The sequence below is a fragment of the Coenobita brevimanus genome, chromosome 47 (genome assembly GCF_032717465.1).
Source record: "Coenobita brevimanus isolate Jiangsu-jjx chromosome 47, ASM3271746v2, whole genome shotgun sequence".
NCBI classification, from domain to species: Eukaryota; Metazoa; Arthropoda; class Malacostraca; order Decapoda; family Coenobitidae; genus Coenobita; species Coenobita brevimanus.
Window position 1 is genome coordinate 31,161,567 of NC_137000.1, and position 27,597 is coordinate 31,189,163.

At 41.5% G+C, this 27,597-nt stretch overlaps 1 protein-coding gene across 1 annotated transcript in view; it reads left to right on the forward strand.

Annotated features, from left to right (window-relative positions):
* Positions 1 to 27,597, forward strand: part of LOC145399138 (protein turtle homolog B-like) — a 348,093-nt gene that overhangs the window by 238,758 nt on the left and 81,738 nt on the right. The window contains exon 13 of the mRNA XM_080271876.1: positions 2,175 to 2,366. Coding sequence (XP_080128002.1) covers positions 2,175 to 2,366 — 192 coding nt within the window. The remainder of the gene's footprint in view (positions 1 to 2,174; positions 2,367 to 27,597) is intronic.

Here is a 27,597-nt window from a genome sequence, read left to right on the forward strand (position 1 = left end):
GTGACTACTCCCTTCTGACATTCCTTCCACTACTTTATCTTTCATGTCTCGCCTCCATCTTCTATGGACGCCATTTTGTTCAGATGCATGGATGGCATGCGATTCGCTTGTTGTTAAACGTAGATTTTTCACAAAATCTTTTTCATGATCCAGATGTCTTCCCTCAAGAATGTTCATACATGTTACATATTTTGATTAATACTGTTTTTAATTTTAAGATTAAAACTTTACATTTGAGCATTATTTGAATGGCAGGTATTAATGAAGTTAGTATAATATCCTTAATCATATTTTAAATATATGCTTATTTTCTTCAAGTTATCATCTGCAAGTAAATAAAAGAAGCTAAATAACATCTAATTATTGGTAGCCTAGACCCTTTTAAATAAAAAATTCAGTTATTGTCTGTGTTTCATCACATTGCTATATTTCCACTTTTAAATCTGGAAGCCAAGAACTAGAATTAATATTAAATACATAATGCTATACAGTATATAATAAGAAGACTGAGCCTATAAGAGAGTCCTTAGGAGAGTTGTTACGGCAACCCTACCTTGAACCTCACTAACCACAAACCACTGTTAACTCCCTCCCTCTGGACTGGAGCTGTTCTCGTATCTGTCACGTTTTTCGTCTTGATCTCTTTTTACCTGCCGCTGATGCCTGCCACCTGCCGCCCCCCCGTTTGGTTGGTCGGCTGGCTGGCTTCTTGTCACCCGTTGGCTGCTGGATGGCTCGATCTACCACCACCACCACCACCACCACCACTGCCACCACAACCACTACTACTTCCATAACTTCCATGACTACCACAAACAACCTTACACCACAAACATTTCTGCCACATTCAACAACATTAATAAAATTGTAACCATTGCTGCCATAACAACCACCACCTCAATCTCTGGTATCACATTTATAACCAAAACCTACCACAACAACCATGTTACTGTACCATGAATCTGCTTCCATTGCCTCCACCACCATCTCGATCACAATCAATTTACCATTCATTATTGCTTAATTAAACTTTCTTGTTATAACTTGTTACTTTATCTTTGTTTTTCATTTACATAATTTTGGACTGCTGTTTTGGTATCAAATTTGCCTCTCATTACCTTTGTTCTTTAAATTATGATCCATATATATTATTTCCTTATTGTTTTCTTTTTTTTTTATCTGTAATTGTAACAAATTCAATTTTGTCATGTATGTAATATTTTGCGATGCTCTATTGCTGTCTTAAAATTTCAATAATTCCTAAAATAATACAAATGTGAATTTGGCAACTCCAAATAACTGATCAAAACCACCATTATTTTGCATAATGATTCATCACAATCCATGAATTCATGACCCTGGTGCATTTTCTGTCCTGTGTCAAATCTGATTACCCCATTTCTTTACCCGTTTTTATCTTCTGACTGGTCTGTTTATAACTTTGGCTGTTACAAAAAAAATACCTTTTTAATCACCTCTGCAATATCATTCACCATTTTTAATAAATGTTGATTAATCTCATCATCATCATCATCATAATATGATTTGCTTTCACTACAATTGTTTAATACTTCTCAATCCAATAATGTCTTAAAAATCTCTTTTTGGTTGTAATTACCTTCACAAACATGGTTATGACAATGCTTTTTAACAATAAACTCTACCTCGGTATTGTAACAACCATCACTAACAAAATACCTCTTTATAAATTAACTTCTCTACTTCTGCATCTGTTTCTGCCTTTTTCCACCCTCTATACATAAATTTCCTTCATAACAACCATTATGTACATCTATGGCCTTCACAACATTATTCATTTTTCACACCATCATGACAACATTCACATTATCACTTGTTTGTTCTAATGCTACAACTAAAATATCATGCCAACATTACTGTAAGTTCACTGTATTCATCCATTCCTCACTTAACTGATATCCACACTAATACTGTACCACAACATCAATCACTAATACAACCATCTCCTTAACCATGACTTCAATAATTTCTTTCACAACCACTACACCCTTTCACCCACATCACAATCACCACACCAAAACCTCTGCTGCCACCACCACAATCACCATACACTAACCACCACTACCACCACTGCCGCCGTTCTGCTGTACTCCCGCTGCCGCTGTATCCCATTGACAAAGGATCGCTTCCGCTAGGCCCCCCACCAATGCCCCCACGGAATGTGTCGGTTAAAAAGGCAACGGATGGTTCGGATGGCTACGTGATCTCCTGGCTTCCTCCTCTCAACCAGGATGTTCGTGTCGCCTACTATGATGTGGAGTATCGCACAGATGGTCCCTGGAAGACTCTCAATGATGAAAAGATTCAAGATGGAACTTCATATAAAAGTAAGTGTGGTGTAAATATATTAAGTACACAAATAATGTACAGTTGAAATGAATACAAAATAGGTACAGTAAAATGTACTTTATTCATGTAGAACAGTTTTGTTGTTCTTAGAATCACTTCATTGCTGAATGATCTGGTATTAGCACAACTGTTAATGTAAGTGTAATGAGCAGTAGCCCACTGAGAAATTAAACTGCCCTTTAGAGGTATACACACCATCCTGGAGAAGATGCATTGCAATGCTGTACTTATAATACAACACTGTATAACAGTATAAATATTTTTTTGTTGTATGACTTGTTTATTACATGAATCCGAAAAGAGAGAGAGAGAGAAGTTTTATGGTTTGTATGTTTGTGTTTCTCCACCAGTCTCGGTATCCGATGATGATAGACAGAAAAATTCTATGGTGCTTCCCCTGGTTGGTAACATCTGGTTGTAGCTGTGGATTTATCCTTTTACGTTATTAAAATGTTTGTGATTGCAGTAGCCTAGCCTTGGGCACTTATAAAAAAAAGGGGATAATTTGGAATTGACTTTTTTTCATGATGGGACAGTTAATTATATATAGAGCATATTTTCAGAAACTGATGCAATAAAGAAAGGATTATTCATTATACATGTACAGTATTCTGTTGGTGACACAGTAAGGGAGATCTCTTGCACAGACACCAGAATGATCTGGACGTTAATTATATATCCTGGAAGTAAGTCCTGCTGAGAATATTTGAGGGGGAGAAAGGGTAATGTTAATGTTTTCACAAGGGACTTCTTTACTATCTGTGTATCTATCTGTTGCCAGATGCCATAATTCCATACGGGTGGCCACAAACAAATTGCCTCCACATCGCCATGTCCCCCGCCATTTCACTGCCCTGTTCCCAGCTCACGCCCCCCTCTCTCATATACTTCTCCACTCCATCCCTCCATCTCATCCTTGGCCTCCCCTTGCCTTGCTTTCCCTCCACCTCACTTACATACACTTCTTTACTACAAGATATTATTGACTTTGCTCACCATCCATTCACTCAGTGTAGTGCTGCTTTCGGTTGACTGCGCTTTCCTCTCTTCCTTTCTTCCATTTCTTCCTTACTCTTCTGTCATTCTTTCCTCTACTTTCTGTCTACAGGTGACTCTACACAGAGTGACAAGCCAAATGGTTTCTTGTACACCAGGAAACCATTTACTATGCTGGGTGGTAACCATATAACCAAATTATGGCTCCTGGTAGTTTAATGGGTAATTAAGGTGCTCTAGTTGGATTGAGGCAGTGCATGTTTATATCCAAGGGGTGGTTGGGGTTTATTGCTCACGTAATGCCACTTCAGGGATGGGTGAGGCTGGTCATGGGGCAACACAGGATTAGATGATGATGATGATTAATGACTTCACTCCTAGAGGTTATTCATAAGCTGAGTAAAATTATTCAACATTAGCTCTAGAATAGTACAGGGTAATATTCTTTACTGGAGTTATAAGAGAATGTTTCTAACCCCTTCACCTCAAAGAGTCCTTCCTAAGCCCAATAAAAAGTCTGGCATTAGCCGGAGTGCAATATATGCAAACTGTGTCTATGGACCGAGGTGTTAATGCAGTGAACCAGCTGTGGATCATCTTGATTTCAAATCCAGAATTTCTCTGGAATTTTTTAAAAATTTGTTCTTAAAAATTATCTCATGGAAGTTTGCAGAATGAACTTCCTGAGCCATCATGGTATGGGCTAGATCTCAGCTATCTGAGTCCAATTTTTTCCAGTAATGCATTGATTTGTGGGATAGAAGACTTGGTATGTGACTTGTGTCAGTGCCAAGATTGATTTGTAAAGCGGTGGAGAAAATCAGAACCCAGATACATAAGAAGAGATACTGTATTGAGATTCTGGAATATCTGATTCCATTTGGTAAGTATGAATGGAAAATACTGGTGACTGCTTTACGTAAAATGTTAGCTGTACAGTACTGTACTAATTATCTCATTATTTCTGTCATGTAGAAAATGTATAATTTTTTAATTATTTGTTTTATATTTTTGTTTGTTCACAACACTGCTACACTGTACTGCACATCTTTGGTAGGTAATGAGAATTACATACCTGCCATCTTGTACTGTGATTAACCCATTGGAGCCCAGTGTCCCGAGTATTGGACAGGACTGGGATTTTTCAGTACTATGGCATCAGTTTCATTCTATTCTGGATACCATTAGAGGATTATAGTAAGTTTAGGATGATATTTTTCATAATCAAAGGGTTAAAAATCATCTCTAGTTACTCATCCACTACAATTATATCTTTATTTACTCTATTCTGACTAACGATGGGTGACTATGAAGTTTGGAAATTGTCTAAAGTATGGAATGAGATATATAAAATTATAGTAATACTGAAATATGTATTTCAGTTACTAGTACTGTATTTAAGACTTTACTACAAAACAAAGGTAAATCCTTCACTATTGTATATAAATGAATTAAATTACTGCACCTCAAAGCTCACACTTTGCAAGTTGACACACCAGTCCACCTCTGTTCCTCAGCTCTAACCTCCTCAGGCATTACTCCTTAGTCACAGTCAGACTCCTCCAACAACTAAGACAACTCCAACATACAGTATTGATACCGCGTGGGGAAAGTTGGTTGTTTGGTAAGAAAAGTGGTTAATTGTGTTCAGTTTCATTTCATATGTTTCTTGTTTAATCAGTTATCTATCTAATGATTTTTGTTGAGATTGAAATACTGGCATTGACAATGCTATAAGTCTAACAGTTTGAAATTTCAACTATTGGTCATATTCTAGGTGTACTGGGAGGCTTTGTAGCACATCTTTGGACTTTTCATCTTGTTATTGGCTTGTATGCTAAACAGGTCTTTCTACTGTCAATGTAGTATACATCAGTAGCATACATTGTAACGTATAAAAATCTGGAAAATAAATTGATCTTGGATTAGGCTTTATATTTTTATTTATTTGGGGAAAAATCTTTGCTGACTTTTATCCTTATATCCTTATTTCTTACCCTCCCCTTATAAAGCACATACAGTATATCTTTAAGATAATGTAGTGAGGAGCCCTCCAATGCAAAGTAGAATATGACTTGGTATGACGATGTTATGCTTTATTATTTAATCATAAGTTCAAACATTGCTCCCTCTTGGCTTATACCCATTTTCATTCCTTTCTTGAGAGTTTGATATGAAGCCAGTGAATATCAAAAAGAGATGAATCTGATCTTCAGCCATTCTCTCTCTCTCTCTTTCTCTCTCTCTATTTCTTTTTGAAAGAATGATAAAATTATCACACAAAATGTACGATAATGGAAAATGCTATTGTACTTTGTACTGAAAGTCAGTTTATCATATATATTCAGTATATATCGTACATATGGCAACAGTGCAGGAGTGGCGGGTGGCACCGGCAAGCCAGCGACTCTCCCAGATGCCGCCTGCCGGGTTAGATAACATACATGTTCGTGGGCAGATTTGCGCTTGCAGAAGTGTTTCCGTAAGCTTAAAATTGCAAATTTGCGTAGACTTTGTCGCAAATGCAGATCCACAAATGAAATCACACTTCTGCAGTTGCGGAATATGCGGTTTGCAGAAGTGATTGTGGAAGTGCCCAGCTCTCCTGCTGGCTAATATCCATGTACAAGTAATCACCAACTTTGACAAATAATGCTTACCAGCACTGCAGGTAAGGGTTAGCTCTTCTGTTGACATCGTAGGTGGCAAAGGTGACAGGACTTTTTGAGAGACAGACAAATGAGGACAGTAATAAAGGACAGGATGTCTGGATGGTGTTGGCACCAGTAATGTTCCTGATTTATGTAAATGACATGGTAGATGGAGTGAACAGTTATGCAAGTCTGTTTGCTGATGATGCAAAGATCTTGAGGAAGGTAGACATTGAGGGGGATTGTAAAATACTGCAGGAGGATCTGGATAGGATACACGATTGGAGCCGGATGTGGGAAATGAAATTTAATGCAAAGAGATGTAAAATATTGGAAATGGGTAAAAGTACCAAGAGGCCATCAGTGAATTATTTGATGGGTAATGAACCACTTACAAAAGCGAGAGAAGAGAAAGATTTGGGAGTGCTGGTCCAGGACAGTTTGTCACCTGAAAAACACATTAACAAGGCAGTTAGAGAGATGTATAAACTCCTGACTAATATAAGAGTAGCTCTTCATTATATGGATGAGGAGAAGATTGATAGTGGCCATGATTCGCCCCAGGTTAGAATATGCAGCAGTAATGTGGTCCCCACACAAAAAGAAAGATATAAACAAGATTGAAAGAATACAAAGAACAGCAACCAAGATGGTCCCCAGTCTGGCGGATCTGTCGTATAGAGAGAGGTTGGAAAAGCTGGATTTGCCTTCCCTAGAAGAAAGGAGAAAGAGAGGAGACATGATTGCAGTGTTCAGGACCATGGTGGGAGTAGATAAAATTGACAAGGAAGATCTGTTTGTATGGGATAAGAGAGTAACAAGAGGACATGGAATGAAACTGAAGAAACTAAGCTGCTTGAAGGATATCAAGAAATTTAGTTTTCCTTACAGATGTATAGACCTGTGGAATAACCTGGACAAAGAGATCATCCAGTCTAAAAACTTAAACGAGTTTAAAGCTAAATTTGACTTACTGAGAAACAGAGACGTACCCCACAAACGTAGCTCATTTCCTGTATATCACAATTAGGTAAATACAGTTAGGTAAATACACACACACACACACACACACATTCTGCTCAGAATTAATCTAAGAACAAGGAGTTGTATAAAATGTCATCCATGACCCACTTTACTTTTTATAGTCTTGGTTTTTATTCGTGCCTCTCTTTGCAGTATTGGCTTGTGTGGGTTAAAGCTTATTTTGCAACAACTGCATCAGATGTTAATATTCAAGAAGAAAAAACACATTGTATTAATATACAGCTGAAAGGCCTAGACTTTATTTAACCCGTACAATCCCGCCATCGGCATGGTGCCGACAGTACAAAACGTCTCGATTAATCCTAGCGACATGATGGTGCTGACAGCAAAATCCGAGCGCTATAGCACGTCTCAAACTGCTTTAATCTAGCTAATTTTTTTATTAGGAGTAGCTTAATGTATTGGCTACACTATGTCCAGGAAGTTGTAGTACTGAGTTTGGTTTTGGGTGGATGGGTAACATCAGTGTGCTACTGTCCGTCAGAGCGTTAGGATGTCACGAAAATCGTGCCATTTTTCTGCCTCATTGGGCTGGAGGAGGCTGTTGAAATTGTCACATGGACCCTTCTGTCCCTTCATTTAGTGATTCTTCAGAAGCGAAAGACCTGGATGACTATTCTGGGGAGGAATATGAGCCAGTGGAGGACATTGAGAAAGGGGAATCCTCCATTCTCCTCCCCCCGTTCTCTCTCATCCCGCCCTGGTGGGTGGGAAAACATTGCTCACGGCTTGGGAAACTGGGCTAAAAACACGACAGACAGCCATTCTGCTCTTATTTCTCCTATAAGGAGTACCTTTTTTTTGCTTTTCCTAGATTTATATGTCCTTTTGGATTGTTTTATGCAATAAATTTTTTTTCCGTTTTTGGTCCGGGATTGGGTGGGTATAAAATTGCAATAATGCCTGGGATGGTACAGGTTAAGATCCTAGGAAATTACAAAAGACATCTTTACTGTATTAGTATTATAAACGACAAATTATACCAAATATGTTCTTCTGTGGCATTATATTAGATTATACTTTTACTGTTTAATTATGTACTGTATTTGGGGATTAAACATATTTCAACCCTCAACATTTAACATGTTTTAAAATGAGCTTTACTTTAAATTGTATCAGTGTTTTCCGATTTTGAGTAAGAGCAGCCATGACTGGGACAAAAGTGTCAAATCAGGATCACAAACTTATGTCATAGTGAGTAAATGACGTAGAAAGTTGCATAAGTGTGAGACATTCAGTATTCATTATATTTCACATAGCAATATACGTTATTGGTTGGAGTTTATGGTCATGAGGCTTGCAAACTTTTGATTAGCCGAATACATTTGTATGCCCTTGTTTTGTTACTGGTGAGGTGATATAATTTCACGAATATTTACGACTCTTTGCTTAGTTGTCAGGGCTGATATAATCAAAACAGTACAGAATGTTGGATCAATCCCTGGTTATCCAAAATCAGGGTGCAAATGAGAAAGAAGACATTATTAAGAGGATTTATTCAAATTAATATTATCTGTGTCTATATCTTTCTCTGTCAGTTTATCTGTCTATCTATATCTATCTACATCTATATCTAATTTCTCTCTCTCTCTCTCTCTCATTTTCTGTATGTCCGTATATTCATTCATTCATTGCCAGACGCCATAATCCCACACGGGGTGGCCAAGGACTTTGAGTTATTGTTTTACAGGGAGGGGCACTAATCCTCCACCAACCCACTTGACACGTAGGAAGTAAATATATATATATATATAGAGAGAGAGAGAGAGAGAGTATATATATATATATATACAGTATATATATATATAGAGAGAGAGAGAGAGTATATATACAGTATATATATACAGTATATATATATACACTCAATCCTCGAGTACCGCGAGCAATAGGGACTGGACAAGGACTGTGGTACCCAAATCTGCATCACTCAGACAATATGTTTGTGTGTATAAAGGCCGGTTCACACGAGCAAAATCGCAGTTGTTTTTTGACGAAATTTGCTTCCCGGTAGAAATTCCGGCAGCTTTTTTCGCCGGTATGGAGAGACCAACATGTCGGTCTTTTTTTGCCGGAATCGGGAGAAAGAGGCAGGGCCGATTTAAATGGAAGCACCGAACAAGACAAAGCTTTGGGAACGAAGACGAATACGACATCTTGTTTACACAACTACCACAACTAATCTCACTTTAACGTTTATTCCAGTTTGGGTGTATCTGATATGAGCATGAGTATAAAAGTATGATTATTTAAGTATGAGTTAAAGGTAAAGGAATCTTGTACATGATTTATGTTTAAGAAAATTTATGCATACTGCCCCTGAAGCCCCGGATAGCTGAGTAAAGGCCTATTCACAGGAGCTAAATCGCGGCCGTGAGGGCTCATCTTGAAGTTGGAAAAGTGCAAGTGCAAGAGCTGCACACCTAGTACGAGTACGGTGCTCCATCTATGTTTGTAAACACTGTTGCCGCGTTCCTGCCTCTGCAGTCCCTGTACGTGTGAACACCTTTCCGGGAAAAATGCCGAAAATCGGCATTTTCCCCCCGCAAATCGGCGAAGAAAACGGCCGTGATTCAGCTCGTGTGAACTGGCATTTAATGGTACAATGTGTTCTGGTGACTTTTCATAACTCACTTTTACCCCTTTTTACAACCTAACCCCATGTAAATTAACCCTTACTTGCACCCACCATCAGGTAAAACAATGAGACGTAACTATTGTTATTTAAAAATCAGTGGCATTAAAAACAGCATTAACAAAAGCAGAAGTTTGGCTGGGTACCCTTTAATTGATACGTAGCTCCATGGTATTTTCCTCCCTCCCCTCAACCCCATTGTTGTTGTCAAAGTTTCGCCATCTCTTGTATCATGTGGCCTTCAGGAGAGACCTTAGGCCATACAGTTAGATGAAAATTCATGGGTTTGACGGCTTTAGGGGATGAAACAGAACAATAATGTGTGCTAACCAGAAAAAATTACATTCATCCTTGTGTTCTCTTGAGTTAGCATTCCATTTCACGTTCTTCATTTGATATTGCGCTTCCCTACACTTTTCAGACAGACTAAGCATATGGCTAAACTGCTCAGTCAGTCCGAAATGTGTTGGGAAAAGCGATATCGAACGAAGAATGTGAAATGGAATGCTAACTCACAAGAACACATGGATGAAAGAGTACTTTTTTTTTTTTTGGTTTCAAACATTTTCGTTCCATTTCATCCTCTAAAACTGCCAGACCCATAAATTTTAGTCTAACCATACGACCTAACATCTCTCCCGAAGGCCACGTGATACGAGAAGGAGAAACTTTAATAACATTATCAGTGGGGGGTGGTGAATGAATGCCGGGAAGCTACATATCAACATAAGGGTACCTAGCCCGACTTTTTTGTTAATGCTATTTCTAATATCATTGGTGATCTTAATTACAATGATTATATCACTGTTTTACCTGATGGTGCATATCAATGGGGGTAATTTACGTGGGGTAAGGTGGTAAGGAGGAGTAAAAATGACAATTTCTCTGACGCTCCACATAACACCTTATAGGCCTAAGCTTCTCAGTCAGCTTCAGGACAAATATAAACTTTCAGTGCTACAAGGTTCGCATCACTTCCTTCGCATGATCTTTATCTTCTCCTGGTCCTTCCAAATCGTCATGATGGTACTTTCATGTACTCCACACTTTTTTGCCATTTCGGTAAACGTACGCTTTACTTAACCCGCGCCGTCCCGGCGACGTGAATTAACGCGGCAACATTGCAAGGTCTGTAATTTGCACAATTTTCAATTTTCGCAAGTGATTTCGCGAGTCTGGTTAGTACTTGGATGGGTGACCGCCTGGGAACACCAGATGCTGTTGGCATCCCTACGTGTCAAGTGGGGTTGGAGGAGGATTAGTGCCCCTCCCTGTAAAACAATTAACTCTAAGCCCTTGACCACCCCGTTTGGGATACATGGCGTCTGGCAATGGATGGATGGATGGATTTCGCGAGTGATTTTTGGCACGTATACACGGGACACCTTCCTCTATTCCTCTACAAGATGCCAAGCAGGAACCATGCCTTACACCGCATAACCTCTCCCCCCCCCCCTGCACGCCATTGTCTCGGCAATTCACCTGTTACCAGTGACCTGGCCAATAAAGACATTCAGGGCCAGAGTGATTCCCCAATCGATGACAATGTGGAGGACAAAGTTTACATAGCATTAGAGGAAGAAACAGTCAGAAATGATGATCAGGTAATGTGGGAAAAAAAAGGTCATGAATGGTGATGAGTTAGTGAGTGAAATAATGCTTATAATCCCTATAATACTGTTTGAAAACCAATATACTCTTGTACTACATATAAATTCGTACCAAGTAAATAAATAATTACTGTTTATGAGTGGATAAAATAGTTACCCTCCCATAGAACTCGTTTTCTTTGGTGCCAGCCTGTTAGAAAACCCGGTCAGGTAAGGAAGTATTCGTACTTAAATCCGGTATTTTAAACCTCAGGTGAGCGATTTCTCTATGAATTTTCGATGTTTCTCACCAAAAGCGGATGTTTGAGCCCCCCCAAAAAAAAGGCCCAAAAACGTAGGGATGGGGCGGGTTAAATCAGTAGAATGACCTTACCAATTCAATTCATATTCCTCCAGTTTGTTTTCGGTGTTTTTCTGACTATTTTAAGGGTGATAAATTACAACTTCCTGCAGAAAAACTTCCCACATTTTATCATCACGTTCCCTAAGCCGTACCTATGATTGTCTTGACGTACTCAAAGGTGGTTTTCGTCTCCCAATTTCCCAACTGGATGCTAGGTTAGATTAGGTTAAATTATTAGGTATAGTTAGGCTAGGTTAGGTCAATTGTAGTTAAACATTTAGGACAGGCCCTTTCACTGTAACCCTGATGAGTCAAACGAGTTGACACAGTGTAACACAGCTAAAAACAACGGGGAAACAGATTTGGCATGAAATGATTATTTACCTCCTATACAGTAAGTAATCTGAAAAATACAAGACTATCAGGAAGAAGATCGAAGAATGTGGAACTGAACGCTAACTTGTGAGAGAACATGGATGGAAGTAATTTTTTTTTCTGGTTAGCAAACATTTTCATTCAGTTTTGTCCCCTAAAACTACGAAATTCATATGACTGTGAGGTAAAGTCAGTGAGATGTGAGAAAGGATTTTATAGCCGTATGCTCAGTCGGTCCGAAACGTGTTGGGAAGCACAAATTCGAACGAAAATGTGGAACTGAACACTAACTTACGAGAACCCGTGGATGGCGTTTTTTTTTTTTTTTTTTTTTTTTTTTTTTTTTTTTATAGGAAACATTTTCATTCCATTTCGTCCCCTAAAACTGTGAAACCCAGTATGAGTGTGTGGTAGAATTAGGCGAGACGCGAGAAAGGACATAACCATATGCTCAGTTAGTTGGAAATGTGTTGGGAAGCACTAAATCGAATGAAGAATGCAGAACTGAACGCTAATTTACAATAACACATGGATAAAAGAGTAACTTTTTGTCTAGCAAACATTTTCATTGCATTTCGTCCCTTAAAACTGCAAAACCCATTATGAGTGGGTAAGAACTAGGTGAAGCATGAGAAAGGACTGATAACCATATGCCCAGTTGGTCCGAAATGTGTTGGGAAGCATGAAATCGAATGAAGAATGTGGAACTGAACCCTAACTCACGAGAACACATGGATTTTTTTTTTTTTTTTCCTGATTAGCATACATTTTCGTTCCATTTCGTTCCCAGAAATTGCGAAACCCATAAATTTTGTCTAACCATTTGGCCTTGAGTGTGCCCATGAAGCATATTTCCATTCTGTATGCATATTCATCTCACCACCGGGAACCCTCAGCCAGGAACGATGCTCGCCCAGTTGTTTCAAAACTAACCATAGGTTTTTCTCAAAAATACGCTCAGTGTGTTTCCCAGGCAAAATTTTTTTTACCTTAACATCTAACCTATCCCACTAGGGCTGCTTGGCTTAGGTGGCAGGGTGTGGTATTGAGATCAATACCAATACAGAATGGAACTATGTGCCCAGGAAAAGTACCCAGAGTTTAGAGGGTGAAGTCATTGCGTGCAACTTTCAAATTTAGTCGCCAGGCCAGCTGACTTCCCGCGTGAGCTCGAGTTTTTCCGCGTGTTGACATGACTTGCCTCATTATGCTGACCGCGTTAGAACAAAAACGTGTTACTCAACCATGTGTTACTCAAGGATTGAGTGTGTATATATATATATATATATATATATATATATATTTTTTATATATATACCTGTATATATATATATATACCTGTATATATATATATATATATATATATATAGAGAGAGAGAGAGAGAGAGAGAGAGAGAGAGTAATCCCTCTAATATCCAACGTAATAGAGCCAAAGGCATGTCCAGAAAGTGGTCTCATCCGGACAGTGGGCCCCAGCCTCCTGGACATGTACTTAAGGACCCTAACCCAGCCTAACTTTGAAAGCCACCTAAATAACTCCCTGCCGGACATGCATAGCACCCATTTAAACCTATTTAAGATCCTATTCACACCAATAATGGACATAAAGCATGAAATAAATGAAAAGGAACCAAAGAATGAGGAATTAGAAGTGACTGTACCACAGCCAGGGTACTTACAGCACGTCTGTGGCTGCCTTTTCTAAGGCTTTGGCAGTGGTGAAAATGCTCTTGAAGCACGTACAGTAATCCAGTGTTGTGCTACACTTACAGTAATTCTTTGCAGTGTGAGTTATAATTGTTTAGCATCACACATTCTGTTAATTGCACCATGCCAGTTTCAACCACCAGTTTGCACTCCATAGTTAATCCTTTGCACTCTAAATTCTAGTTTCTTAACACTGCACAACACTGTAAATTCCCGTGTGGTCTAGTGGCGTGATATTGCAGTTTATTTACTGTTTATTCACAAAAAACGAGCACATGTGGCATCCATTGCGATGAGCATTTACTCACGATCGAAGTTAGGCAGTCACTGTTGGTGAGGGGGAAACAGTTGCCGGATCGCAACTCGGCCACATTACCAAACTCCTTAATTTTCATTACCAAATTTAACTTTTCATTACCAAATTTAACTTTTCATTACCAAATTTGTAAAGCTAGCATTTACTCTTCACTAATTATATATACAAGTCATGTAATCACTCTCCTTATAATTAATAGCATGTTGATTATTTTCACGCTATGTAGGCTAGCAGATTAATCAGAGAGAGCAAACAATCCACCATCTCCATCCTGTGTATCATCATACTTGTGAAAAATCTGTTTTGTAATGCATTATTCTGATTCATTACCAAACGAATTTTTCATTGCCAAATTGACCCACAATTGGTAATGAAAAATACCAAATGGCAACCCTGACAGGGGAAGGGGGAGGGGGGGAGGGGGGGAGGAAGGAAGGAAGGTGTGAAGGGGCCGTGGTGTAAACAGCTGTTTGGCGCCTCGTGGCAATTTCAAATCACGGGTAGGAAAAAATTTGGATTTTGAGGGGATTTTTTTTCTTTTTTTGCCCATTTTTGGGTTCCGAAGGTCCAGGCCCACAATGTCCGGTTGGTGGGGTGTCCAGATTTTGGGCATCCGGATAGTATGGGGATTACTGTATACAGCAGTATGTATATATATATATATATATATATATATATATATATATGGAGGGTGAAAGACTGACGAAGAGAGTGTATGTGAGTGAGGTGGAGGAGGGAAGAGGGAGGGGGAGGCCAAGGATGAGATGGAGGGATGGGGTGGAGAGATATATGAGAGAGGGGGATGTGAGTTGGGAGCAGGGCAGTGAAATGGCGGGGGACAGGGCGACTTGGAGGCAATTTGTTTGTGGCCAACCCAAACGGGATTGAGGCGTCTGGCAATAGATAGATAGATAGATAGATACATAATATATATATATATATATATATATATATATATATACAGTATATATTTATGTATATATATATATATATATATATATATATATATACACAGTAAGCTCGCACAGTGTGCGTCATCACAGTGCGCGATTTGCGTTGTGCATGAGTGACCAAAAATCATAACCAAAAACCTTGAATGCCCAAGTTTACCACACAGAACGCGAGGCAGAGGCAAGGAGTGGCTCAGAAATGCTATTTTCTATTAGTGCGCGACCACCCCTCACACAGCGCGTCACGTGTCGTCATGTTGATGCCAGAAATTCCCTGGCATTCTACTGCGCAGCTTGGAATATAAGGGAGCGAGCGCGCCATAACAGTCCTGGCTCGTGCACTGTTCGGATCTGCTCTCTACAGCTAACGTGTCGTGTACAACGTATGGTGTTTTTTGTGCTGCGCCATCCTTGCCTGTACTTCGCCGCACCATGGCTCCAACCCCAAGAGTAAAGAAACTTCTGCTGCACGCCACCAAGTTAGAGATCAGTAAGATGAAGGAGGAGGGTCAAGGAAACACTGCCATCGGGAGAGCCCTGGGACTGGCTGAATCTACAGTGAGAACTGTGTGGAAGAACCGTGAAGCCATAAAGGCTGTAGTGAAGACGTACGGTGCCTCTGACCTAGACAGCTGTTCACGGGTGGGAAATCGTGCTATGATACTAATGGAGCGCTATCTTGCCACCTTCATAATGAGGAAGGAAAAGGAAGGTGTTCCACTGAATGGAAGATTTATTCGGAACCAAGCCCAGCTCTTTTACAAGGCAGCATCTCGCAGGTTTAAAGTGGAAAAACCTATCAGGGCATCGGTTGGATGGCTGGACCGTTTTCTCAAGTGCAAGGAACTCCGTTACGTGAAAGTGTTTGGTGAACGTGCCTCTGCTGACGAGCTGGCCACGAGAGAGTATCCTGCGATATTTAGAGCAATTATTGGAGAGGGACAGTACACCAAGGACCAGATCTACAACATCGATGAAACGTCGTTATATTACAAGGCCATGCCCAGATCAACTTACATCGCTAAAAGACAGAAACAAGCCCCTGGTCGCAAGCTCCACAAGTGTAAGATGATGGTAATGTTCGCTGTAAACCTGTCTGGGAGCCACAAGATGAGGCCAGTTGTTGTACACACAGCTTCACACCCAAGGTGCTACAAAAACCTCACGAACATTGATGCAAGTGGCGTGTATTGGTACAAGTCTGCAAATGGTTGGATGACCGGGAACATTATGGCAGACTGGTTAACGAGGCAGTGTGTCCCTGATGCCAGGGCCAAGTGTCGGGAACTGGGTATTCCATTTAAGATGCTCCTTGTGCTTGATGATGCACCAAGTCACCCTCCATACCTTGAAGATCTGCAGAAGGATTATCGTGTTGTATTTCTGCCGCCCCGCACGACGTCACTAGTGCAGCCACTGAATCAAGAACTAATTGCCACTGTAAAGCACTTCTACCATAAGCAAGTGTATGACTACCTACGCAGGAAGACCGACACACAAGAGGATCTTCATGCCCTACAAGAAGATCTCGACGAAGACCTTGATGAGGCATCTGCTCCCGTTCCATCTCCACCAGCAGCTGTATCCCGACCTGCCACAGATGCCATGACTGTTGAGGCATTTTGGCATAATTTTACAGTGAAGGACGCAGTTGAATTTCTCCTACAAGCCTGGCACCAGATTACACCTGCAATGGTGAACCATGCGTGGCGAATGCTCGTGCCTCACTTATGCATGACCCAGGAGACGGCCATTCAACCACTGGCCAAGGCTGAGGTAGCAACACTGACAGCAGCACAAGCTGTACCAGGTTTCGAGGACGTTACATTGGCGGACATACAAGAAGTGCACACTGCTACTGAGGAACAGCCTCCCGAGGAAGTGATGCAACGGATAGACGAGGCTGACGCAGAGCCCATTGCCAGGCAAAGTCAAGTTGAGCAGCCTAGCGTGATGGAAGACAGGACTGAGCTGTGTATATCAAACATTAGCAAGCTCCTTGCTGCCGTAGATAAGCTCAAGGAAGAGGTGAAGGAACAGGAAGTGAGCAACCTAAGAACAGAGGAACTTCTGATTGGTATCGACAAACTCTTCCGTTTCTACACAGACAGGCACAGGGAAGAAATAAACAGAAGACAGACGCTCATAACAACCTACACACGGCGGGCTCAAGTTGGTGAAATTGCGGAACCAGTGACATCGTCTGCTTCTGTTCCTGTTGATGATGAAGAGGATGCAATGTCAGAAGTGTCAGCATTGGACTTTGAAGGGTTTATGGCTGAAGTGAGTGACTTTGATGCTCCTGGGGAAGGTGCTCAAGAGGAGTCTGTGGAGGGAAGTGTTGGTGCGGTGGGAGGTGCGGTTGGGAGTGCAGCGCTGTAAGTGTTGCCGCACCTCGGAACCCATGTTATTTAAGGTCATCAGGCCTGTTGTCTACTGTTGTTAGGGTGACTACCCATATTTTTGTTATTGTAGCTATATCTGTAGTACAATGTCTGAAAAATATGACCTTTATTATGTCTCTAAGGTCCAAAAAATGTCCAGGTATGAGGGGGTACCGCCCATATGTAATTATTCCCATAAGATTATGTATTCCCAGTGCGCAAGGTCGTGGACCTCCCAATCTCTCGCACACTGTGCGAGCCTACTGTATATATTTATTTGTTTCCTGTAAGCCAGGAAACCATTTACAACGCTGGGTGGTAACCATATAACCAAACCATACGTGCTCCCTACGTGTCAGCAAGTGGGTTGGTGGAGGGTTAGTGCTCCTCCCCGTAAAACAAATAACTCAAAGTCAAACGACCACCCCTTACGGGATTGTGGCGTCTGGCAATAGATAGATAGATAGATAGATATACACCTACCGCAAATTGACTTACGACCTTCCCCCACAAGGTATTAAAAAACATTGAAATCATAGTATATCACAATGTTTGTTCATGAAATGCCATTCATTAATATGAAATCATGTTTCCCCTTGTTTTTCAGGACCAGTTGGATGCCTTTTGGCATAGAATCATTTAGATCTCTAAAGTAATCTAAGGACATTTCTTTGCGCCAAACATTTGTCAGTTCAGTCTTGAGGTTGTCCAGATTAGGTGTCTGCTTCTCTCCCATGATTTTCTTCATCTTTGACCAGCAGTTTTCTATCAGATTTAGATCTGGACTGTTGCCAAGTCAGTCGAGGACCTCAATCCGATTATCCTGAAATCATTTTGTCACCTTTCTTGACTTGTGACATGGAGCTGAATCGTGCATGAAAAATCGCATCCAAGAATAGCAAAAAAGTTTAACAAATGATCTTTCAGAGCTTGAACGTACCAGCTGCCATTCATCATCAAGTTCTTAGGAAGATAGTAGAGGCTTCCCCTTCCCATTTCACCTGAGAAACACCCCCATACCATTACTGATTGTAGGTGCTTAACAGTCGGCACCATGTAAGAAGGGTCATATTGACTACGAGGGGCTGGGCGACGAACCTTGGCAGAACGCACCTGGAACACTTGAAATGTGCATTCATCGGAAAAAATAACTTCTCTCCACCCACCCGATATCAAGTGTGCATACATCTTGGCAGATTGAATGCACTGCTTCTTCATGCGATGAGTGAGAAACAGTGTCCTGGCTGCGGTGCGGCTTGGCAAACCTAGCTCCTTCTGCAAGTGGTGTTGGATAGTTCGAATTGAGACATTTTGTAACAGCTGGAGATGCATTTTCTTCAGTTCTGCTGCTGTCAGTCAAGGATTCTTGATTACTTCCCTCTTCAGGAGCATATCTGTACCTCTGGAAGGCGTCCTCTTCTTTCCACGCCATGCTTGTGCTCTGGTACGACATCAGGTGGCAGGCCGCGTGCTGCAGCAAGACTCTTCATGACGGTCGACTCTGCGCATCCAGTACGTTCACAAATTGTGTTGATAGGGACATTATCCCTCCTCTATGCAATGATACGGACCCTCTCATCCCTTGAGCAGTATTTTCCAGGCATGTCAACTCGACTCTAGCAAAATAACAGGGCAAACAGTAATGCATACGAAAAAAGAGGGAGGTGCAAGCTCGGAGCAATGGGAACATATATTCCCATTCTCGTTTCTGGGCAAGCACTGACTTGCTGAGTGTTTCACCACCTCCCGCCAACACCAGAGGAGTTGCCAGTTACTTCTTGCCCCCCAAATTCACTTGGTAGAGGTGGAAACACAAAGCAAAGACAGACAACTCTCCCACAGCAATTCTGTGTGTTGGTCATAATTCAATTTGCAGTGTGTGTGTGTGTGTATATATATATATACATATATATATATATATATATATATCTATCTATCTATCTATCTATAGCCCGACACCCAATCCAGCAAAGTGTGGCCGCAGACACAACGCCTCCAAGTTGCTCTGTCACCCACCATTTGACTACCCTCCCCCCAACTCACTCCACCCTCCCTCATATACAGTACAATCCCAGTTAACCGGGCAGCTTGGGGAATTCACCTTCCCGGTTACAGATTTTTCCCGTAGTTCTGATATTCAAATCTATACAAAGGCGATCATTATCACAGTAGTAATTACAATTCAGGTATTCACCACTCACATCAGGGGGCACACTAAGAGATTCCACCTGAAAAATTGCCCCGTAAACACACACCATGGTCATAATGCACGTGCATGTAATGCCTTGCAGTACCGGTACTGCAAAATGCACAAGTCCATTCTGTTAACTACCGAATAATTTCTTGTATGTACTGTACTCACGTGGAAAACTAAAGAAATAAAATCGTGAATATTTATTGGTAAATTATCACGACACCTGTGTCCCCACATCAGCTTTGTTTACAATCCCGGACCCAACTGACCGCCACTATTCCGCCACTGTTTTGCACCATTCTCTTAACTGCCGAAGTATTTGTTGTATGTACTGTACTCATAAAAGTGGAAAAATAAAGAGATAAAATCTTGAACATTTATTGGTGAACTGATGTTAAGACTGCACTGTAGAATTATCACACCTGTGCCCCCACACAAGCTTGGTTTACGGTCCCGGCCCCGACTGACCTCCATCATTCCACCCTTCACCAGCCGCCAATCAGCTGTTTTGCACAAAATAAAATACATGACGTACTTATGAAGTGCAAGCATATATATTTTTTTTTCTTCCGACAAAGTAAACCTTCATTCCTATTAACATTTTTTTTTTTTCATCTCTGCCAGCACACATGCGTTCTAAGAGGAATTTATGTGGTGCAAGTTAGAGTTGGTCCGTTAGGAAGAAAAACACCGGCGTTTGCTGATTTGCTCTCTCCCAAGATGTCTGGCTTACAAATTCCATGCCCGTCTTTGAAATGATTTAACCATCCAACACTGAAATCACATTCGACTTCTGTATTCATTTTATTGTGAAGCTCTCTTGCTTTTCTTGGATAAGAGGACCAGAAATAGGTGCTTCCCTAGATCTTTCTAAGCAAAACCACTCGAACGATGAAGAGTATGCCTTTTTTCAATGGACTTACTTGTCTCGCTTTTCATGAAAAATTCATTGAGCTTGGATGCTTGGGTCTTGATATAAATCATTGGATTTCCTACATTATATTCGGTCATCAGTGTTTTATAATGTTTGCCTTTTTCAAGTCTATTGCATATGTCCAGCTTCTGTTTCAAGGTAGGGACGACACGCTTACGTTTAGTTGCTCTTTAGGCATTTTGGAATGTTGAAATTACCGTCCATCAGAGCAACACAACAGCAAGAGAGCTTGTTTACTGTCTGGTGGTAAAAAGCAGACTGGTGATTTGTGGAAATTGTGGAGGGTGTGGAAGATGACTGAATTCAAGTAGGGGAAAGAGGGAGGAGGAGGGCTGGTTAAGAGGATTTACTAGGGATTTACATTAGCCAGAAATGCCTTCACCTCGCTTAGTCCGACTTCACCCAGCCTCGCGTGACACGATAAAACGGCGGTTTGGCGGTCCATTCAAAATGGTGCACAGTTATAACTACTGACGTTTTTACCAGCCCTTGAATTTTCCCGTTTTTCTGAGTATTCCGTTTGTCTGGGTACCGGATAGCAGGGATTGTACTGTACCTCTCAACTCAATATATACAGTATATATATACAGTATATATATATATATATATATATATATATATATATATATACTCTCTCTCTCTCTCTATATATATATATATGGAGCCTCTGTGGTACAGTGGTAGAGTGTGCGTTTCGCACGCTGGTGAGCGCGGGTTCGCCTCCCGCCAGAGTTGTAAAAACTTTGGGAAGCATTCACCAAGCCACTTGCTACTTTGGCGGACACAAGGGATGCTGTGGTTGAACAAGTGTCGCATACTAGTATGCTTGCACCCAATCGGCTTAAGGTGGGACGATTACACTTGGTTCACAGGCTACACACACATCCAAAGCCACTACAACACTACAATTACACTTACAAGCACTTCTCACCCTACATACTCTCTCAACCAGACAGCCTAAGCCACTTGGTGGAGATACATTGGCTGTATCATCCCTGCTCGGTAGGGATAGGCCGGTCCTGCAGTGGACCTCAACGGCTGAGGATGATAATATATATATATATATATATATATATATATATATATATAGATGGATAGATATATATATATATATATATATAGATGGATATATATATATATATATATATATATATATATATATAGATGGATAGATATATATATATATCTGTCTATCTATCTATTGCCAGATGCCTCAATCCTGTTTGGGGTGGCCACAAACAAAACGCCTCCAAGTCACCCTGTCCCCCGCCATTTCACTGCCCTGCTCCCAACTCACACCCCCCTCTCTCATATACCTCTCCACCCCATCCCTTCATCTCATCCTCGGCCTCCCCCTCCCTCTTCCCCCCTCCATCTCACTCACATACACTCTCTTCATCAGTCTTTCACCCTCCATCCTCTCCACATGGCCAAACCACCTCAGTGTGTTCCTCATAACGCTTCCTATCACATCCACATCCACACCACAACTCTCCTTTATATCCTCATTCGTCAGCCTATCTCTCCATGTGACTCCACATGCTCCTCTTAAATAACTCATTTCCACTGCTCTCACTCTTGACTTGTGTCTTTCCAACAACGTCCAAGCTTCACTTCCATACGTTAGAGATGGTATCACAATACTGTCATGTAGTAACTTTTTCACTTCCATGCTCACTTCCCTGTTTCGTATCACTGCTTTCAAAGAACCAGCAACCTTTCTTCCCTGCTGTACCCTTTCAAGCACTTCACCCTCCAAACCTCCATCCTTACTCATCACACTACCCAAGTACTTAAACTTACTCACATTTTCCAATTCCTCACCATCCAGTCTCGCTGTACATTCACTGACTTCACCTCTCTCAAGGACCATCACTTTACTCTTCCCTACATTCATGTTTAGATTCTGTTTCTTACACACTCTCCCAAACTCATCCACCAAGCCATGAAGCTCCCCTTCGTCTTCACTCAACAACACAGTATCATCTGCAAACAACAGTACAGGGAGTTTCCAAACACTATCCTCTCTCACCAGGGCCACTCCAACATCCACTACCCTACCTTGTACCTCTTTTATTACCCCATCCATGTACAGATTGAACAACCATGGAGACATGACACATCCCTGGTTCAACCCAACTTTCAAAGAGAAAAATTCACTTAGGTCACCCTCCACACACACTGCAGCCTTCGCACCATCATACATACTCTTCACAGCATTCAACAACTTCTCATCTACTCCATATATTCTTAATACTTTCCACAATCCTTGTCTATCCACCCTGTCATATGCTTTCTCCAAATCCATGAAAGCTGCATACAACTTCTTTCCCTTCTCTAGAAACTTTTCCACTAAAGATCTAAGAATGAATATCTGATCTACACAACCTCTTCCCTTCCTAAAGCCTCCCTGTTCATCTCCAACTAATTCCTCTGTTCTTTCTCTAACTCTGTCAGTAAGTATCCTACCATACACTTTTCCTGTTATACTAAGAAGACAAATGCCCCTTTGATTACCACACACTTCTTTTTCCCCTTTTCATTTGTACAAGGGAATAATTATACCTGACTTCCAATCCTCCGGGACTCTACCTTCCTCCCAGGCCAATCTACACATCTTCCACATCCATTCTACTACAATCTCTCCCCCATGCTTCAGCATTTCACCATACACTCCATCAATTCCTGGGGCTTTCCCCAATTTAACTTTCTTCATTGCTTCCACAACTTCTATCCTACTGATTTCTTCCTGTCTTCTCACCTCCCTCCTTCTCCCAGCCATTCCCCAGCCACTTATACTCGCATTACTTCCATCCTCTATGTTCAACAATTCCCTAAAGTGTTCTCTCCATCTGCTCACTTTTTCTCCCTTCTCCACTAGTAATCTACCATTTTTATCTTTCACTCCCCTGCTAACTTCACTTCCACCCTGTCTTACTCTTTTTACCTCTTTCCAGAACATTTTCTTACAGTCCCTCCACTTTACACTCAAATTCCTTCCAAATTCCTCATCCACTCTCTTCTTTCTCTTACTAATATTTTCACCTCTCTCTTCCTTTCTACATATAACTCTTTCTTCCGCCTCTCAACTTCTTCCACGCCCCTATTTCTCATCCATTCTTTGTATGCTTTCTTCAATTGTGCCACAGCCTGTCTCACCTCTTCAGTCCACCACGCTGTTCCTTGCACCCCCCTCCGTCTTCTCTTCCTCCCACATATATACATATATATATATATATATATATATATATATACACAGTAGGTTCGCACAGTGCGCATCATCACAGTGCGTGATTTGCATTGTGCGCGAGTGACCAAAATTCATTACCAAAAACCCTTGAAAGCGCGAGTTTACCACACAGAACGCAAGGCAGAGGCAAGGAGTGGCTCAAAAAATGCCATTTTCTATTAGTGCACGACCACCCCTCACACAGCGCGTCATGTGTCATCATGTTGATGCGCAGAAATTCCCGGGCATTCTCCTGTTCCTGTTCCTGTTGAGGATGAAGAAGATGCTATGTCAGAAGTATCAGCATTGGACTTTGAGAAGGGTTTATGGCCGATGTGAGTGACTTTGATGCTCCTGGGGAAGGTGCTCATGAGGAGTCTGTGGAGGGAAGTGTTGGTGCGGTGGGGAGTGCAGCGCTGTAAGTGTTGCTGCACCTCGGAACCCATGTCATTTAAGGTCATCAGGCCTGTTGTCTACTGTTGTTAAGGTGACTACCCATATTTTTGTTATTGTAGCTATAGCTTTAGTACTATCTATCTATTGCCAGATGCCTCAATCCCGTTTAGGGTGGCCACAAACAAATCGCCTCCAAGTTGCCCTGTCCCCCACCATTTCACTGCCCTGCTCCCAACTCTCACCCCCCTCTCTCATATACCTCTCCACTCCATCCCTCCATCTCATCCTCGGCCTCCCCCTCCCTTTTCCCCCCTCCACCTCACTCACATACACTCTCTTCGTCAGTCTTTCACCCTCCATCCTCTCCACATGGCCAAACCACCTCAGTGTGTTCCTCATAACGCTTCCTATCACATCCACATCAACACCACAACGCTCCTTTATATCCGCATTCGTCAGCCTGTCTCTCCATGTGACTCCACATGCTCCTCTTAAATAACTCATTTCCACGGCTCTCACTCTTGACTTGTGTCCTTCCAACAACGTCCAAGCTTCACTTCCGTACGTTAGAGTTGGTATCACAATATTGTCATGGAGTAACTTTTTCACTTCCATGCTCACTTCCCTGTTTCTTATCACTGCTTTCAAAGAACCAGCAACCTTACTTCCCTGCTGTACCCTTTCAAGCACTTCACCCTCCAAACCTCCATCCTTACTCATCACACTACCCAAGTACTTAAACGTAGTCACATTTTCCAATTCCTCACCATCCAACCTCGCTATACATTCACTGACTTCACCTCTCTCAAAGACCATCACTTTACTCTTCCCTACATTCACATTTAGATTCCGTTTCTTACACACTCTCCCAAACTCATCCACCAAGCCTTGCAGCTCCCCTTCGTCTTCACTCAACAACATAGTATCATCTGCAAACAACAGTACAGGGAGTTTCCAAACACTATCCTCTCTCACCAGGGCCACTCCAACATCCACTACCCTACCTTGTACCTCTTTTATTACCCCATCCATGTACAGATTGAACAACCATGGAGACATGACACATCCCTGTTTCAACCCAACTTTCAAAGAGAAAAATTCACTTAGTTCACCATCCACACGCACTGCAGCCTTCGCACCATCGTACATACTCTTCACAGCATTCAACAACTTCCCATCTACTCCATATATTCTTAACACTTTCCACAATCCTTGTCTATCCACCCTGTCATATGCTTTCTCCAAATCCATGAAAGCTGCATACAACTTCTTTCCCTTCTCTAGAAACTTTTCCACTAAAGATCTAAGAATGAATATCAGATCTACACAACCTCTTCCCTTCCTAAAGCCTCCCTGTTCTTCTCCAACTAATTCCTCTGTTCTTTCTCTAACTCTGTCAATAAATATCCTACCATACACTTTTCCTGTTATACTAAGAAGACAAATGCCCCTTTGATTACCACACACTTCTTTTTCCCCTTTTCATTTGTACAAGGGATTAATTATACCTGACTTCCAATCCTCCGGGACTCTACCTTCCTCCCAGGCCAATCTGCACATCTTCCACATCCATTCTACTACTATCTCTCCCCCATGCTTCAGCATTTCACCACACACTCCATCAATTCCTGGGGCTTTCCCCGATTTAACTTTTTTCATTGCTTCCACAACTTCTATCCTACTGATTTCTTCCTGTCTTCTCACCTCCCTCCTTCTCCCAGCCATTCCCCAGCCACTTATACTCGCATTACTTGCATCCTCTACGTTCAGCAATTCCTTAAAGTGTTCTCTCCATCTGCTCACTTTTTCTCCCTTCTCCACTCGTAATCTACCATTTTTCTCTTTCACTCCCCTGCTAACTTCACTTCCACCCTGTCTTACTCTTTTCACCTCTTTCCAGAACATTTTCTTACAGTCCCTCCACTTTACACTCAAATTCCTTCCAAATTCCTCATCCACTCTCTTCTTACTCTCTCTTACTAATCTTTTCACCTCTCTCTTTCTTTCTACATATAACTCTCTCTTCTGCCTCTCAACTTCTTCCACGCCCCTGTTTCTCATCCATTCATTGTATGCTTTCTTCTTTTGTGCCACACCCTGTTTCACCTCTTCAGTCCACCATGCTGTTCCTTGCACCCCCCTCCGTCTTCTCTTCCTTCCACACACCACATCACATGCTGCACATATTTCTTCTGTAATTATCCTACACACACCTTCCACGTCTCCCATCTGCTCCAATTCATAATTGCCCAGTCATTCCTCCACTTCTCTCTTATACTCTGCCTTTTTCTCATCCTCTTGTAACCTTTCCACTACTCCTTCCTCTCATCTTTCCCTTCTTCTATTCCTCCATCTTACTTGAATTTTAATTCTGGCGACCACCAAGTAGTGGTCAGAAAGTCCACTCCCCCAGCCTCTATAAACTCTTGCATCCATTACACATCTTCGCATCCTTTCATCCACACACACATAATCAATCATTGCCTTCCTTTCATTCAGTTCACCACCCACCCTTCTCATCACTCGCCATGTATACCTGTGGATCATTTTATGCCTGAAGAGGGTATTGGCTATCACCAACCCCCCCCCAGCACAAATGTCCACTAACGCACTCCCATTCTCATCTATCTCAGCAGGCACACCCCACTCACCAACTATTCCATCCACCTTCACATTCCCAACTTTACCATTCATATCACCAATCAAAAACACTCTATCATTCCTTCCAAACTTTTCCATGCACACTTCCACATTTGTCCAGAACTCTTCTCTCACTCTTCTAGCACGATCTTGCGTTGGCGCCAAAAAATGTCCAGGTATGGGGGGGTACCGCCCATATGTAATTATTCCCATAAGATTATGTATTCCCAGTACACGAATTCCCAGTGCGCGAGGTCGTGGACCGCCCAATCTCTCGTGCACGGTGCGAGCCTACTGTATATATATATATATATATGTAATCTCTCCAATATCCGATGTAATAGGGCCATAGGCAGGTCCGGATAGTGGTCCTGTCTGGATATTGGGCCCCAGCATATGGACTTGTACTTATGGACCCTAACTCAGAGAAACACCTATACAACTCCCTTTGGACATGCATAGCACTTATTTAAGACCCAAATCACACCAATAAGGGACATAAAAGACTGAAATAAATGCAAAAGAACCATAAAATGAGGTTTTAGAGGTGAGTTTATACAATATTAAACATTCTGGGTACTTACAAGTCCCTGGCTCCTGGACTGATTTGAACCGCCAGTTTGCAGTCCACAGTTAATCCTCTGCACTCTAAATTCTAATTTCTTAACACTGCACAACGCTGTAAATTCCTGTGTGTTCTAGTGGCGAGGTATTGCTGTTTATTCACTGTTTCTTCACAAAAAACAAGCACCTGTGGCTTGCACTGCTATGAGCATCTGCTCTCAATCGGAGATAAGCTGTGACTGTT